A 16,612-nucleotide genomic window follows, 5' to 3' on the forward strand; every position below is an offset into this window, starting at 1 on the left:
AAAATATAGCTAATTTCTGCCAAGAAATAAAGTATAGGCTGATGGTCCCCAGAGTCACTTCCTTGACCCTAAGTGCCATAACACATGGGGTGATGTCCATCAGATGTAAGGGAGACAGCCACATTCATCTACACTGAATGCCACAGAGACTCACAGCGAGCAGGAACTGGGGGAAGCCAACCATGGTAAGGGCAAACCCCATCTGCAGCACATCTGCAGCACATCTGCAGCACATCTGCCCTCCATGTCTCCTCTCTGTTCACAACGGAGCCCCTGAGACTGTGAGCCAAGATAAATCCTCTTAAGTTGTTTTATTGGCATTTTGTCATGATCATGAAAACTGGCAGGCCATCTTCTTCCACACTGTAACCAGTATCCAGCATGGGGCCTGGCACACAGCTGGTGGCCAACACACGCCCCATCATGCAGTGCATGGAAGGCCACCAATATAAAAACTGGAGCACAGCTTCCAAAGAGGGTTTAAATCTGCCAATAGAAGCATACACAGGCACAAAATGGAGCTATGATCATTGTCACAACTAAAAACAAAACAGACTTCCAAAGTGACTGATGTTCTTCTCCTACCAGAGATGGGATGTTTAGAAGTGTCAGCAAGAATTAGAAACTGAGTTTGCATTGATATGGTTTTAAGTCATTAGTAAAGAAAACAAAACTGAGCCCATTCAGGCTGCCAAGATGGCTCAGGGGTTAAAAGCACTCTCTGCCCTTTCAGAGGACTCAAGCTCAGGTCCCAGCACCCATCTCAAGTGGTTCACAACAGCTCCAGCTCCATGGGATCTGATGCCCTCTGTTGGCCTACACGGGGACCTGCAACATTTGTGACTATATGGGTCTAAAAGTAAAACTGATCTTTAAAAAATAGAACCCATGTAGTAAAATATTAGTAAGTAAGATGTTACTGAGAATGGTGTTATACACCATTAGCCCCATCACTGGGGAGGAAGAAGGCCGATCTGTGAGTTCAAGGCCAGCATAGTCCACATAGCAAGTTTCACACCAGCCATGGCTATGTCCTGTCTCAAAAACATTAAGGAATTATGAGCTGAAGGCTTTTGACCAAAATAGAGAAGGGAGACCAGCAAGAAGTCTTGCTGGATAAACCTGATGAGTCGAGTCCAACCCCAGGAACCCATGCAAGGTGTAAGGAGAGAAACAACACCATAGAGTGGTCCTCTGACTCCCACATGTTTGCATACATATACATACACACCATACACACACACACACACACACACACACACACACACCATACACACCCCCATACACATATACACATAATACCATACACACACACCATACACACCATAGATACACATACACACCATACACACACACACACCACACACACCATACATACCACACACACACCATACACACACACACACCACACACACACACACACACACCACACACACACACACATACCATACACACCCCATACACACCATAGACACACACACACACCATATACATACATACCATACACACACACCATACACACACACACACACCTCGTACACATCATAGACACACAGACATACACACCATATACATACATACCATACACACACACCATACACACTATAGACACACAGACACACACACCATACACACACCATACACACACCATACACACACATACACACCATACTCACAATAACAAATAAATGTTTTAATTAAAAGAAAAGTGAAACCAATGTCTTTGTGATAAAGTGTTAAGTGGTTAAGACCCTCAGTTTGTAGCAAAAGAAAGCACGGTTTGCATCTGGGCCCGAGAGGAGACATGGGATGGGGAAGTAGAATGGAGAGGGAAATGTCAAAGATGTGACAAAGGACGCAAGCCTCAGATATGAAAAACAGTAGTCAGAGGAGAAAGCGTTCACTAGGGAGCACAGCCATTTTATCTGGAGAAAAGATCAATTCCACAATTCCACAACGAAAATATAACTGCCATGAATTTCCTCGTGATGAATAACATAGACTCAGACTCAATAAAAACCAAGCCATCCCAGAGGCAAGCAAGAACAGACAGTCTTGCTGCAGAGAAAGAGTGACCTGCTCCACCCAGTTGATGGAAGACACAGGGAGCAAAGATGGACAGACAGCAGTGCCTGAGTGTGCATGCGTGCGTGCATGAGTGTGTGCGTGCATGTACATGCGTGCATTGTATGAGTGCATGATTCATGCATGGATGTATATCTGTGTCTGTGTCTGTGTCTCTGTGTCTGTGTGTCTGTGTGCCTGTGTGTCTGTGTGTCTGTGTGTCTGTGTGTCTGTGTGTCTGTGTGCCTGTGTGTCTGTGTGCCTGTGTGTCTGTGTGTCTGTGTGTCTGTGTGTCTGTGTGCCTGTGTGTCTGTGTGTCTGTGTGTCTGTGTGTCTATGCACATATCCTCATGCATAGGACTCGTCCAGAAGCCAGAGGAAGGTGTCAAGTGTCCTCTGTCAGTCTCTGCTTTATTCCTTCAAGGCAGGATCTCGGAGCCTGTGGTTTGGGTAGCTTTTGGATGCCTGTGTCCACCTTCATCAACACTAAGGTCACAGACATGTGAGGACCACAGGCAGCTTGTCTGGCTGGTGCTGGGATAGGAACTTCAGTGCTCGATAGCTCAGCACGTGCTCGTCCATCACTACTGAGCCATCTCTCAGGCCCCAGAGTCTTTACTCGTACTCCATATAGCTAGCTGCCTTAAAAGACACTTAGGGACTCTACCTGCTGTTTCAAATAAAACGTTTACCGTAAACACACATATGCAAATGTACATGCAGGGACTTGTCCCACTCACTTTTTCTATAACTCAATTAAAAATTAATGACAAAAATGTAAGCAAACAGGCAGCAACAACAACAAAAATGGCCTGGAAAATTTGTAAACACTCTGCTGAATTATGCTTGGATAAAGAAGTAACAAAACTAAAATTTCAGAACTTGAGGAACCAAATTGCAGCAGTCAAAGTTGTACGAAGTCATTTTCAAAGACACTGCATCTGGGAAACCATGACACTTGGCCAAAGCGGTGCTCAGAGGCGAACTCGGAGCAATGAAATGCAGCCATCATTTTAAACGATGCAAACCAAAATTTTTCACTTGAAAATATTAACAAAACAAACCTCAGGAAAGATAGCCACAAGAAAATAAGCAGCTGCCAGAAAATGTAAGCAAACAGAATTGAAAAATCCAAGAATTCTGGTTAAGAAAAAGGCAGGGAGAGAGAGTGAGCTGTAGACTGTCCAACAGAAAGGCTTCAGAGAAAACAGCGGCTGTCGGTGCTGGGCCACGGGCTAAGGCAGCCTCCCTAGAACCTCACACCTCACACACTTTTGCAAGACAAATCAGGCGAAAAGGAAAACTCATGTTTACGTGAGCTGGAAAAAAAAAAAAGTTTATAGAAAAGCCGGTATTTTTCTCTCTACCCTAAAAGGTATGCAATACACCTGAAACCCTAGCTGAAAAAGTAAATTCCCAAGAAAATACAACTCAGGAAACCATGAGTCAGACTAGCCCAGCCGTGGGAGATTGGCCTATGGTAGTCAGGATGGGTCAAGGAGTAGGATTGTCAGGTAGTCGGGGGATTAGCCTATGGAAGTTAGCAGGCTTGCAGTGCTCTGTGAAGGCTGTGGACAAAGGGGTGCAGTTCCAGACCAGCCTGACCTAGTGAGACTGGATTAAAAACCAACTGAGCTTCCCCGCTGCAGACTCCTCCACGTCAGAGTATCCCCTGGAGTATCCCCTGGAGTACCCAAAGCTGCCTTGATGCTTCAAACTCTACCATGTCAGAGGAACCCCGAGCAGGCTTACAAGCCAGAGTGTCAGACTTCGCATTCACTCAGTGAAGCGGTCCAGCACCAGGATGGACATGAGTGTCCAGGTTCCTCTGCAGATGGAAAAAGGAACTGCGGTGAGACCCAGCTTCCCTGCTCCTGAGGTAAACAGCAAGTTTCTGTGTTTGCATACTGCAGAGAAACCTGCATACCCACGGGTGTGCATATGTATGTATGTGTGTGCAAGTGTTGGCATGTGTGCTGTGTGTATGTGTGGGTTAGGTGTAAGGATATGTTTGTGCATGTGCAGGCAAGTGTGGGGCATGTGTGTTCAGCTAAAATTGTGTGTGTTCAGGTGTGGATATGTATACAAGTGGATGCATGATTGTGAGCATGCAAATGCACTGTGCATGCATGTAGATATGTGTGGCTAGGTGAGAACATGGGAGTATTGTGTGTGCATAAATGGAGGTGTGCATGAGGATGCATGAGTATACACGTGTGTGTACACATGTGTGAGCATGATGCATAGAGATATTTGTATACAGATACTCATAGGCATATAGGTGTGCTCTTACACCAATAGGTTGTATGTGCCTGAGTGTTTGTGAATGTGCTCATGTGCAAGTACATACATGTGCATGTATGTAGACATGTTTGCAAATGAGGGCAAGTTGGTATGGGGTGCATGAATGAGTTTGTGTGTGCATTAATGTGTGTGTGCCATGCATATGTTGTATGCGTGTGCCTGTGAACACATGGAGGTGTGCATGTGTGGCTGTGTATGGGGAGCAGGCCTGTGTGTGCCTCCTCTCCTATTTATTTCTGTTTCCATCTGGCTCCCTGTGCCTGTCCCTGTCATAGTCTCCCCTTTTGCTTTCCATTGGAATCGGCCTCAGTCTTGCCCTGTGTCCCTCTCAGACTCTGCCTGCAACCCCGCCACTGTGCGTCCCTGTCTCCCTCCCTTCTCTGTGGCTACACTGACACTGGGAAGTTGAAACCCAAGAGGGGATGTCATAGCACTCCCACCCAGAGCTACCCACAAGCCGTCCACCCAGAGCTACCCACAAGCCGTCCACCCAGAGCTACCCACAAGCCGTCCACCCAGAGCTACCCACAAGCCATCCACCCAGAGCTAGCCACAAGCTGTCCAGCTTCACTTCCAAAAGCCCAGCTGGGATTCCTCACCCTGTGTCCCTGCCCCAGTTAGCTTCCCCTGGCTGTGATAAACACCGTGACCAAAAGCAGCTTAGGGAGGAGAGGGGCCTGGAGAAGGAAACTGAAGCAGAGGCCTTGGGGGAACACTGCTTACTGGCTTGCTCCCCATGGCTTGCTCAGGCTACTTTATTATACAATCCAGCACTACCGCCCACAATTGGCTATGTAATTCATTATGCAGATAGATAGATAGATAGATACATAGATAGATAGATAGATAGATAGATAGATAGATAGATAGATAGATAGATAGATAGATAGATAGATGGGTGCGTGGGTGGATGGATGGGGAGAGAGAGAGAGAGAGAGAGAGAGAGAGAGAGAGAGAGAGAGANATAGATAGATAGATAGATAGATAGATAGATAGATAGATAGATAGATAGATAGATAGATAGATAGATGGGTACACACGCAGACAGATGGGGAGAGAGAGAGAGAGAGAGAGAGAGAGAGAGAGAGAGAGAGAGAAATAAAAGTAAGAAAGAAAGGAAGAAAGAAAACAGGAAGGAAAGAAAGGAAGAAAAGAAGGGAGGAAGAAAGAGAGAGAGTGAGAGAGGTGCTCCTTGCCTACAGGCCCGTCTGATGGAGGCACTTTCTCAATTGAAGCTCCCTCTTTCCAGCTGACACTAGCTTATGTCAAGTTGACCAAAAACCCAAACTAGCACATCCCCACCAGGGGCCCTGCACTCACAGCCAAGCTCCCCCAAAGCAGCAAGCTTGAACAGTGTGGGCAGCCCACCTCGGCATCTGGACCACATTGCCACCCACATGTAATGGAAAGGCAGCAGGGCCGTATTAATCTCCGGACTATTCCTAGACAGATCGTGACCTCCCATGCAGCTGACAGAAGGCAATGAGGAAGCACAGGAAGGAAGTGACACAAGAGCCTCCCTTGATGCAGTCCCCACTTCCCAGAGGAGTAAGAAGGCCAGGGCTGCCTCCGACAACCAGGAGGGACTTATGAACAGGTCTGCTTAGGGCTGGACCTGCCTCCACCAGTGTCCCCACCCAGGCTGGCACATCCTGAGACCTGAGAACCTGCTCAAGTCAAGGTCATCTCCTACCCACAGGACACCCCCCTCTGCCACTTCCTGAGGACCCCAGACCTTAAGAGAACAGGGTCTGGTCTCTAGCCTGCAAGTGCTCACCTGAGCACTTTAGGACGGGAGATGCAAACTGTCAGCTTGCAGCCAGGCATGGTGGCTGGCATCACAGGATGGATGTCAGCAGAGGATGGATCTCTTTGAATTCAAAGCCAACCTGGTCTAAGTAGCAAGTTACAGACCTTGACTACTGAGTGAGACAATGTGTCAGTAAACAATCAAAAAGCAACACAAACCACAAGTGTCCAGAAACCAACAAGGAGTTTCAGTGAAGTGGAAGAGACTAAGGGACTGGGGAAACTATGAATAGAGGAGGGAGGACCAGCTAAAGACCTTGCCTAAGCAAAGGCCCTGAGTCTGGAAAAGGTCTCACCTGGGAACTGTACATCATCAGTAACCAGAGGTAGGGCTGAAAGAAGCAGGGGTTGGGCCAAGAGAGCATGGGTTGTACGGAATCCTGGCACTAGGCAGACAAGAACGCCAAATGCTACTGCTTGGGCAGCAGATAATCTCAAACTCCAATCTGGGGCTGGGCCTCAGAGCAGCAGTGGTGTCCTGCTGAGCTCCTTCATACGTCTCTGTCACCTGGTCACCTGACATCAATGACACACACACACACACACACACACACACACACACACACACACACACACCGTGCCCCACAGGCATCATAGAGGCTAGACATGCAGCACCCTCAAATTTAATAAGGGAAAACAACAGCCCCTTTGGTTCCGGGGTCCCCTGGACATTTTAGGAATGGGATGATCAGAGAGGAGGACGGTGCAGTAAGTCCCTGACACAGCAGCACAGAACAGTCTGGCCTCTTACCACACAGAGGGCTCCTAAGATGACACTAGGCCCCAATACATTCTGCAGGGTCCACTGGCAGCAGTGCAAATCTGTCCCGTGGAGAAGAGGAGGGCAGTGAAAAGAGAAAGGAAAGCTTTCTGACACAGACAAGCAGCTTTTAGAACAGTGAGGAATAGAGAGAAAGGCAGAGTTGAGCAGGTCACCGACTCAACAGAATGCTCGCTCCCAAAAGGCAAGCTGGCACAACAACAACAAAAAAAAGGACCTGTGGAGGGCTGGGGGGATGGCTCAGCAGTTAAGAGCACTGACTACTCTTCCAGAGGTCCTGAGTTCAATTCCCAGCAACCACATGGTGGCTCACTACCATCTGTAATAGGATCTGATGCCCTCTTCTGGTGTGCCTGAAAACGGCTACAGTGTATTCATATAAATAAAATTTAAAATAAATAAATCTTTTTTAAAAAGCAAAGGAGCTGTGTGTGCCTGAGCAAGTGCAAAGGTCCTGTGGCAGGAGTGTCTGTTGAAGGACTACTAAGGAAGGTGGTGTAGTAGAAAGGGAGGCCAGAATAGCCCTGGGGAGGGTTCCCAAGAACTAACAAAGCTCCCAGCGAGATGGAAGGTACTGGCGGTGACTCAGCTTAGATCTAACAGAACCCCTTTGGCTATTGGCTGACTACTTCCCAGGGTAGCAGCCAGTCAGTCAGGGTCAAAGGACAAGGTCAAGCTGAGCTGGCCATGGAACAGTGGGATGTGATGGGAAGGGGTGTTCTGTGGGACTTCAGGGTTAGGGCCCAAGCTCTCAAAGAACTGTCATGTACATCTATAGTGTGGAGGAAGAGATGGATGCAGAGCCTGTCCCCAAGCCCAGGGGGCTCTGTGAACTGCCTCCATTTCAAGATGCTGGCCCCGTATTAAATGACATTGCGGGACACTAAAGTTGTACATGGCCTATGCTGCTGGCCTGTGGCTTCTGACATATAGAAAGTAGGTTTACCCACACTCTGACACCAGACTGGACCACAGAAAGTATGTTTATCCACACCACTGGTTAAACCTGGTGAATCTACCATGAGAGTGGTCCTCCTGCCCAAGCTGAGGGAACTGAGTCTCAGAGAGGGCAAATTCCCACCGGAGGTCACACAGCAGATGAGATAGGGACTAGAAGCAGGACTGACCCTAAAACCTGCGGCCCTTGAGAACAGTGCTCTGGCTCCTGCTTCCACAGCAGAAACCAAAGCCAACTAATGTTCTTTTTATACCCAAGCAAAGACAGAAGGCACGGGGAGGGGGTGTGACTTCCAAAGCCACTTAGCAAGCTGACAGCAGGGTCTGGGCTCAAACCCAGGGCTTGAGACTCCTAGAATAGTGCTCTCCCCGGTGAGACAGGCTGGGGGAGCCCAGGGAAGGCTGATTGAATTGGAGGTAGGGATTAGAGGCATGTGGGAGGTGGGGCAAGGTGCACACTGGACCTCACATCCCAGTTTGGCCACTTGCTAGATATGTGACCTTGGGCAAGTCCTTGTGACCATAGCACCTGCTGCAATGTGGTAAGAGGAGGTAGTGCTTGTTGAAGGCTACGATACCTTTCAAAGCTCATCTTATCCTACGCACTCCCAGCAAGAAGCCTGTCCAACATGATGGCACATATTCCTGGGCTCTAGCAACCTCCCAGCCGGGGGCATCACAAGGGTCATGCCTGACTCCTGCCTCCTCCAGAAAGGGACTGTGTGCTAGCCTTGCACTGGAAAGTGTGGTCTGCCCCTGCCAGAAGCAAATTAGGTCTGGAAGAACTGATCCCAAGAACCAGAGACATCAACTAACACACATCTCACAAAGTTCTGCTGAGTACCTACTGTGTGCTGCCGTTCCAGGCTCCATATAAAGTGACAGATAGCATAGATAAGAGTCCATTCCAGAGGCTGAGAGGTGGCCCAGTGATGCAGAGCCCTGGCTGGTCTTCCCAAGAACAGGGTTTCAAGTCTCAGCAACCACATGGTGGCTCACAACTGTCTATAACTCCAGTTCCAGGAGATCTGACACCCTCTTCTGGTCTTTGTAGGCACTAGGCACTCCTGTGGTGCATAGGCATACATGCAGACAAAATACTATATACATAAAATAAAAACAAATAAATCCCAAAAGAATTTTAAGCATCCACCCCCAAGTTCACAAGGCACACGGCGAACAAGTGTTGTTGACGAATGTGGACGTGAGACCAATGGTCAGAATTAGGGGGAAAGAGTGTGTGCAGGAAACATAAGGTAGGGACAGTCTTTTTCAGGTGGTCAGGAGTGCCCTAGCCGACTGAAATCGTAGAAAACAGTCTTGTGTGGGTCTGGGAGAAAAGCACTCGGATAAGGGAACAGCCTGTCCAAAGGCCCTGGAGGCAGAGGGAGCCTGCGGTGTTAAAAGCCAGCATGGCTGGAATGTAAAGACCTGGGGTCAGCAAGAGCAGCATTCTGAGATGCAGGGTAGTGACACCCAGCTTCAGTGGCTCTGGGCTCCAGGGGCTGTGGGAAGGACATGGGGGGGTGTCCTTGGGCTAGATACAGTGGCTCAGGCCAGAGTAGCAGAAGAGAGGCTCAGCCCCCATGGGGTCACTGAACCCCAGCCCCGAGGGTGGGGTGGGCTGCTTTCCTCTCCATCTGCAGGGTAGCAAGCAGAGGCTCTGGCCAAAGTCTCATGGTAGCAAGAAGATCCGTCCATCCACCATCCCACACAGGGCAAAGCGAGTCTAGAGTCAGACTATAAACCTACAGGTCCAGGGTCTCAGCTTCCACTTCGGAGCTGCCTGCAAGCTGCCTACATCACTCTCAGACCACAACTCCTCCCCTCCCAGGGCCTACCCCTTTTTCTCTCTCCAATGCCACTCAGCCAGTCTTGCAGGCTCATAATGCCACAATCTTGGGCTTCCTGATACACTCCTATCCTAGACCATACACCACACACACACACACACACACAGGGCCAAGGCTCACACATCATATAAGCAACAGTCACCATAAGCTCGACCTCATCACTTTACACCCCAAGACCTTGTCCCCTCTCCAGGCCTGAACCTTGCCCTATCCCCCCAATGCAGTCATCCCAATTCTTCTAAATATCAAACCCAGTAAAAGATCTAATTTGCAGGAAGGGACCAGAGACCGTTTAGGGCTGCTGTCCTCTGACTTCATAAGGACGCCCATGCCTCCTTAGAGGGAGGAGAAGAAGGCTCTTTAGGGTGGGGCTCGTTGACTATGTGTCTGTTCAGGATAGGCTGGAGTGTCATCTCTGGGAAAGGGGCCTTAGGAGATGCCCCCTTACAGGTACCCAAGGGTAGAGAGGCAAGAGCAGCCATGCTGAGGAGCCGGGCGGGGGGGCGGGGGGAGGAGTGTGTGCTGCTGAGCATCCAGTGAGCCAGTGTAGATCCCCAAGCTGGAGCGCCACCAGGGTGGACCCTGCTGCACAGACAGGGGCCCAGGCCTTCCCTGGCTGCAGCAGCAGCAGCAGCAGCAGCAGCGAGGGAGAATAGGGCAGGATTTGTTCAGGCTTTGTTGGGATGTTTTTCCCTCTTGGAGTAAAAAAATAAAATAAAATCATCACAGAACCCAGAAGACAGGTTGTCATGGCAACAAAAGTTTGAGGCCAGGTACATCCTGACACCCTTTGGAGCTCAGTGGTGAAGGCAAGATCTGGGGGGCTGTGCACAGCAGAGAGGGAAACCCGTCTGAATGGCCTTAGACCTCCCAAATGCCTCATCCGCAACTATTTGACAAGCTCAGGGGAAGACAATTGTGATTTTCTGGGAGGACCAAACTGTAGCCAAGGAAAACAAGGGAAAGCAGTGCTTGGTTTTTATCCACCCAGCAGATCCCACAGGAGCATCGTGACGAATGGGGCCGGCAGATGAAGCTCTCACACAGACCATAAGTGCTCCTGTCTCAGGTCCCCAAACTACATGGGTCCCCTTCTCCATCAGTTCTCTGGTTATTCTCCAGCCACCAATGCAAACTCCCTCATCAAACTCCCCTGAGCCTAATCTGAAAAATGGGTCTTCCACAAGTGGCCGCCTGGCCCAGAGGCTAGGATGTAACAAGATTCCACAGGTGACAACTTTAGCAGGGCCTGGTGCTCAAATTGCACAGGAGCTAGCTAACATTGCTTTCAACACATTTCTGTTAATAATTTTTAAAAACATAGCAGTCAAGCTTGGACATAAAGTATGGAGCAAGGGATGAGCTACAGAGCTTTGGGCCTTCGGACAGCTTTCGGGACAGCCAACAGACTTCAATGAGAGCCCAGGCACACTACAAAGGCAGGGCAGGTTGGCTCAAGCTGCCAGGGACAAGGCACTTGTCCCCCAGGGCAGGGCCTCCCAGATCTCAGGAACTGCTGCCTGCAGTTGGAGGAAGACACACTGTCATCCCTTCTCTGTCTTTGGGCTGTCATGTATGAAGGTCTATAGAGACCCGAGCCTGGAGGGGACACATCCCATGTCAACTGTGCTCTGTGGCTGCTGTAGTGTGGGAGGATCAGGCTTGTGGAAGCAAGAAGTTTTAGCCAAGAGGCTTCCTGGTTAATTTTTGTTTTTGTTTTTGTTTTTGTTTTTGTTTTTCTTTTTTAAACAAGTCACAATGAAATCTCAAGTCCTATTCAGACATAGTGTGAATAGCCAACTTGCTCAGACAAAGACACAAAAAAGTTCAGTTGTCCACCCCCACATCCCACAGGGCCCAGCAAGCAGCACAGGTGACCTCCAGTCCCTTCAGCCTGAGACCCTACCCAACACTTCTATATTGTATGTCACACTGCAAATATTTATTAGCAATGACCAGAAATGGGGGGGTCACAGCAAAGAACTAACAAGAGTGACATCTTAAGGGAAAGGGGGACAATATGCTAGTGACTAAAGACAGGCCCTAGGAAATTTCAGGCTATGCTGAGTGTGAGGAAGATGCAGCTACATAAAGGGGGAGATGGCGCTTCCAAAGGGATCTTGCCAAAACAGTGGCTTACTACCCGAAAGCTGTGGGTTGAATCCACAGCCAGTACCACCCACCATATGGCACAGTCCCCTCTCAGGCAGAGGTCCCCTGAGTGCTCCAGCCTTGCTATCGTTTGGGGGGTACTCACTTCAGCCCCGGCTGTCTGGGTGAGGGGACAGAAGTGTCGGTTTACTTTCTGAAAAGCCTGCCCCCTCCCCAGTTCTGAAAGAGACTTGTGCTAAGCCAGGATCCCCTAGCTCCTGTGCCTAAGTTGCCTGTTTTCCCGCCTGCCTCCCTTCTCTCCCTCCCACACCATCCACTCCCGCATCCACTCCTGGGAGGGCTCCAGGATACCCCGGCTTGTGGAAGGACATAAGGGTGTTCATCAGACTCCCCCTACTCCCTGCTTTCCCCAGCCCTATCCCCAGGTTCAGCGCGGCTTGAGAGTAGCAGAACCGTTGGGTTCCTGGCCCCGAGATCTGCGGTGGGAAGGGTTGCCTACAGCAAAGGTCCTCGGCCCCCACTGTCACCTCCCGAGCCGAGACAGGCGGATGGGAGCAAGAAGGGGTACACGGGGGAAATGACTTCAGGCCGAAGAGGGACCGCATGCGCTGGGACTCGCAGCCAGGGTGCGCGCGCGGGGGACCGGGACGCGCCACCTCCCCGGTCCGGGACCTGCGGGCGCGCGTCCCCGGGGAGCCCCGCGCCAGCACTCACCCGGGCCACCGAGCTCTTCCTCACAGGAGTACCAGATGCCAGTGTGGAAACGGCGCAGCTGGAAGCGCTCGTCGCCCGCTTCCCAGCTGTAGGGCGCGTCGGCCGGGCTCGCGGTGACGGGGGCGGCTGTGCTGTTGGCCGTGGCGTTGGCGCCCGAGTTGGGGCAGTTGGCGCCGCCGCCCTGGCCGCAGCCAGGCTTGGGCACCCGTTGCGTGCCCTGGCACCAGTACGTGGTGAGGAAGGCAGTGGTGGCGAAGAGCAGCGCCAGCAGGTTCAAGGCCACGGCCAGGAGCGCTCGGCCGCGGCGGCTCGTCTTCATGCCGCCCGCGCCGCCCGCAGCTCCGCACGAAGTTGGCAGCGGTGCCCGCGTCAGCGCACGCCCCGGGGCTCGGGTGCTTGCGGTCGGCGACGGTGCTCGCGGCGCGGGCCCATGGCCCCCGGCGGGGACGCGAGGCGACGAGGACGCGGGGCGACTGGGGCCGCAGAGTGGAGCCGACCAGCGCGCCCGGAGCCCGAAGCGCGAGTGTGCCTCGGCGAGCAGCCGCCGGCGCCTGGCAGCGGCCACGGCGCAGGGACGCGCGCCCCTCCGTGGGGAGACACCTGCAGGCGGCCGGCGACACTGTTCAGCGCCCGCCCGCGCGCGGAGAGGGGGCGCGCCACGCTGGGCGCGGGCGGGGGACAGATCCGCGCGGGAGTGGAGAGGGACAAGTGAGAGATCCCAGGCAAGGCGCTCCCAAAGGATCCTCACTCAAGGCGGGAGAAGACCTCTCTCACCCAGACCCACAGTCCTGCCAGCTAAGCGACAAGGCAGCTTCTGTGGGTCTTTAGGCTGTCAGGGGCCTCTGCAAAGGCTGCAAGACCCATCTGGAGCTTAGGAAGGGATGGGGATGCAGAGCCTCAGCGTTTGAAAGGCTTGTCCCTGCTCACCTTTGGTATCTGAGACCAATTCCTATCCACAGGCTCTCTGTCACCACGCAGGAGGACAGAGAGCTTGCAAAGAGGCAGCTTGCACAAGGGACCGAGCATAGGATGTGACAAACAGGGCTTCTCCACCCAGGCGATCCACATCAGAGACCCAGAACGTGACCCAAGAGGCCACAAAAAGAACAGCAAGTTGGTCGCCAAAAGGTGGTGTCCTGCAGGTATGCGAATGCTGAATGCTTAAGACTGGCTGGGCAGGGTTGGTTAACCATCCTGACTTTGCAGTCAGTTAAATCCAGGACTCGACCAGCTGTGTGACTTTGAACAAGACACTTGCTCTCTCTGACCCTCAATTTCTATATCTATAAAAAGGGAAGAATGTGCCCCAGAGCCAGGGGTGGGGAAGGCATCTGGCACACAGTAGGCACTCAGTAAATGCTCACACTATTAGGAATATCTGGGCTAAGGAGTTGACGAAACTCAGACCTTTTTAGCATCTCTTTCTCAAACTAGGATTGCTCATCTGTGAGCACCCCCAACCCCACCTCTGCTCTAAGATGAAGCTACACCCTTCACTCTTCCCACTGCATGGGGCACAGTGCCTAGATGCCCAGGGTGTGCAACCATTAATTGCACATTGATTGCAGGAGCTAATTTGAATTCTGCCCAAGCCAAGAATGACTCCAGCCACCCCCAGCTTGCCGAGTGGCAGGCTTTGCAGAATTCAAGGTTAACAGATTACGAATTGCCTTACTCCTGTGGGTGAGCCCCACTCACTGCCAGCTGCTGCCACTCTGCCTGGGGGCAGGAGAGACTAAAGCATTGTGGGCAATATCTCTGCCCACCTGGTGTGAGGACAGCCAGGAGAGTCCTGCACTTGTTTATCAGAGCTCCTTTCTGGTCCCAAGCAAGGAGTTTCTAACTAGTTTCAGAAGGAGAACTTCTGGATTACAATGGTGCATTCGAGTATTGGTTAATGTGAACGAACGACCACAGGAATCTGCTGCCCTCAACAGGCATGCAATATGTATCATCTGAGCCTGTCCACGTTTAAATGCAGCCCTGGGGTGTGCACTGACGTGACACTTCCTTGGCCTTGAGACTCAGTTAGTATTCATGCGGCAAGGCATGTTTCTTTCAAGCTGGGAACCCTGTTCTGGGGGCAGGGGCGAGGGGTTCAAAGCAAGGGGAGCCCAGAGGAAAAAGTCTCAGGGACTACTCTTCTTAAGTAACACCCAGAGGAAGCACAGAGCCGCTGTGATATCCTGTCACAGGTACCCAACCACTTGCTCGCTGAGCAGCCACTGTATGCTCAGCTCAGGAAAGAAGAGAGAACATGAGTGACATTAATAAGACCAGCACAGGCTGCCTGTGCAGGGGTGAAGGGCAGGGAGGGGTAGATGTGGGCGGAGCTTGGAGGAAGGTCTCATAGGAAGGTGCATTGGAGCAAAGCCCGGGAGGAGGTGAAGGAGACACCAGGAGGCTCTCTGCCAGGGAAAGAAAGTTCCTAGCAGGGGAACCAATGGCCAGTGCAAACACCTGAGACCCTGGGGGTTGGGGGTGGGGGGAGGGAGCACAGCCTGAACAAGGGACAGCAAGGGAACAGCAGAGGACAGATCACAGAGGTCTGAGTCATGTGGGGCCTGCAGAGGATCTGGGCAGAGTCCAAGATCTGGAGAGGACCACTCCAGCTGCTAAGTGAATAAAGATGGTTGCTGGTCAGCTGGGGGTAGGTAAGTGACACTGGTGGTTCAGGCAGGATGATGCAAAGGCCAAGGAAGCTCTGGGTTGTTTCTGTTTGCTTGCTTGCTCTAAGCAATGAACCCCAGGGTTGGATGGGACCCAGGGTCATGTCTGCTAGGCAAGTGCTGTACCACAGAGCTGCAACCAGTCCCTTCTGGGGTGATTTGAAAGGCAGACCCAGCATGATTGGTTTAAGGCAAAATGGAACACGGGATGTAAGGAGGTTTTCAGGGGCATCTGCAAGGTCAGGGGCTCATAGAGAAAAATTCAAATTGGGATTGATTTTGTGCTTGCCCGAGTGTTCCTCCAGAGCTGAGGGTAGAGACCAGTAGGAGGCGCTACCTTTCGGTCTGCCTTCAATGCACCAGAAAGCCCTTTGGATACCATGGATATTTTCCTACCAAATAATGGCAGAGCTGCATCCAGGCAGGGTGGCACACCCTGTAACCCCAGAAGTTGAGGCAGGAGGATTATGTGGTCCGGGGAAGCCTGGGCTACATAACGAAATAACAGTCATAGCTGCATTGACCTTGGTAACAGACAGGGGTTGGGTGTGGTTTAAGGAGCTAGAAATTTGCACCCAAGGCCTTGGTACTCACCTCACTGCATCCTACTGACGCAGCCAAGGCTTGCCAATAGGCTCCTGTCCCCAGCCCTCACCTGAGCTGCCCACCTCTGCACCTGCTGCAGAAGGCCCAGCCCCATTTCACCGTGGCTTGCCCTGCAAACACCACCGGCTTCTGCTCACATCTCCACTGCCATGACAACACCAAACTTCTCTGTGGTCCCTGACTCTGCACATCCATCAAGCTGTTCCCACTGGAATGGCCTTGCCACCTCATCCTGAGTGTCCTTCCTGTGGCCGACCTCCACTCCTGCTGCCCTAGCAACTGCTGCCTGGCCCTCTCTGATCCCCAGTGTTAGCGAATTAATCTAAATGGCGAGGTTTATCTTCAGACCTATTTCTCTGAGGGGCCTGGGGCCCTCCTGAGCCCCTAGGCCAGCAGCTAGCGGTTCAAATCCGGCCAGAAGCATGTTTGGTTTGGCTTGGATGAAGTTGGCACCATATGTGCCAACATTTCCTCATTGGCCACATTCAAGAATCTAAGATTTGCCATAAAAATGCAGGCTCTCGGCTTCTCTTACAAGATCAATTTACCTTCCAGCACTAGGCCTGCAACTGTGTCTGGCAGACATTGGACGACACCCCTGTAGAGAAGTCAGAGCCACCACAGGTTCTCTAACTTCCCAGCACTTGGGGAGCTTGCCAGGCAACAGGTGCCTTTAAGTGTGAGAATCTCTCTCTCTCTCTCTCTCTCTCTCTCTCTCTCTCTCTCTCTCTCTCTCTCTCTCT

The 16,612-nt window shown here is 51.6% G+C and overlaps 1 protein-coding gene across 3 annotated transcripts in view; it reads right to left on the reverse strand.

The window, feature by feature from the left end:
* Window positions 1-13,140, reverse strand: part of Gsg1l (GSG1 like) — a 197,369-nt gene extending 184,229 nt beyond the window's left edge. For 2 of the 3 annotated variants that reach the window (XM_029532867.1, XM_021209511.1), the window contains exon 1: window positions 12,595-13,140. In XM_029532867.1, coding sequence (XP_029388727.1) covers window positions 12,595-12,913 — 319 coding nt within the window. In that variant the 5' untranslated portion in view covers window positions 12,914-13,140. The remainder of the gene's footprint in view (window positions 1-12,594) is intronic. The other variant, XM_021209532.2, reaches the window with a different exon arrangement.
* Window positions 13,141-16,612: the final 3,472 nt, after the last annotated feature.

The sequence above is a fragment of the Mus pahari genome, chromosome 1 (genome assembly GCF_900095145.1).
Source record: "Mus pahari chromosome 1, PAHARI_EIJ_v1.1, whole genome shotgun sequence".
Lineage (NCBI taxonomy): Eukaryota > Metazoa > Chordata > Mammalia > Rodentia > Muridae > Mus > Mus pahari.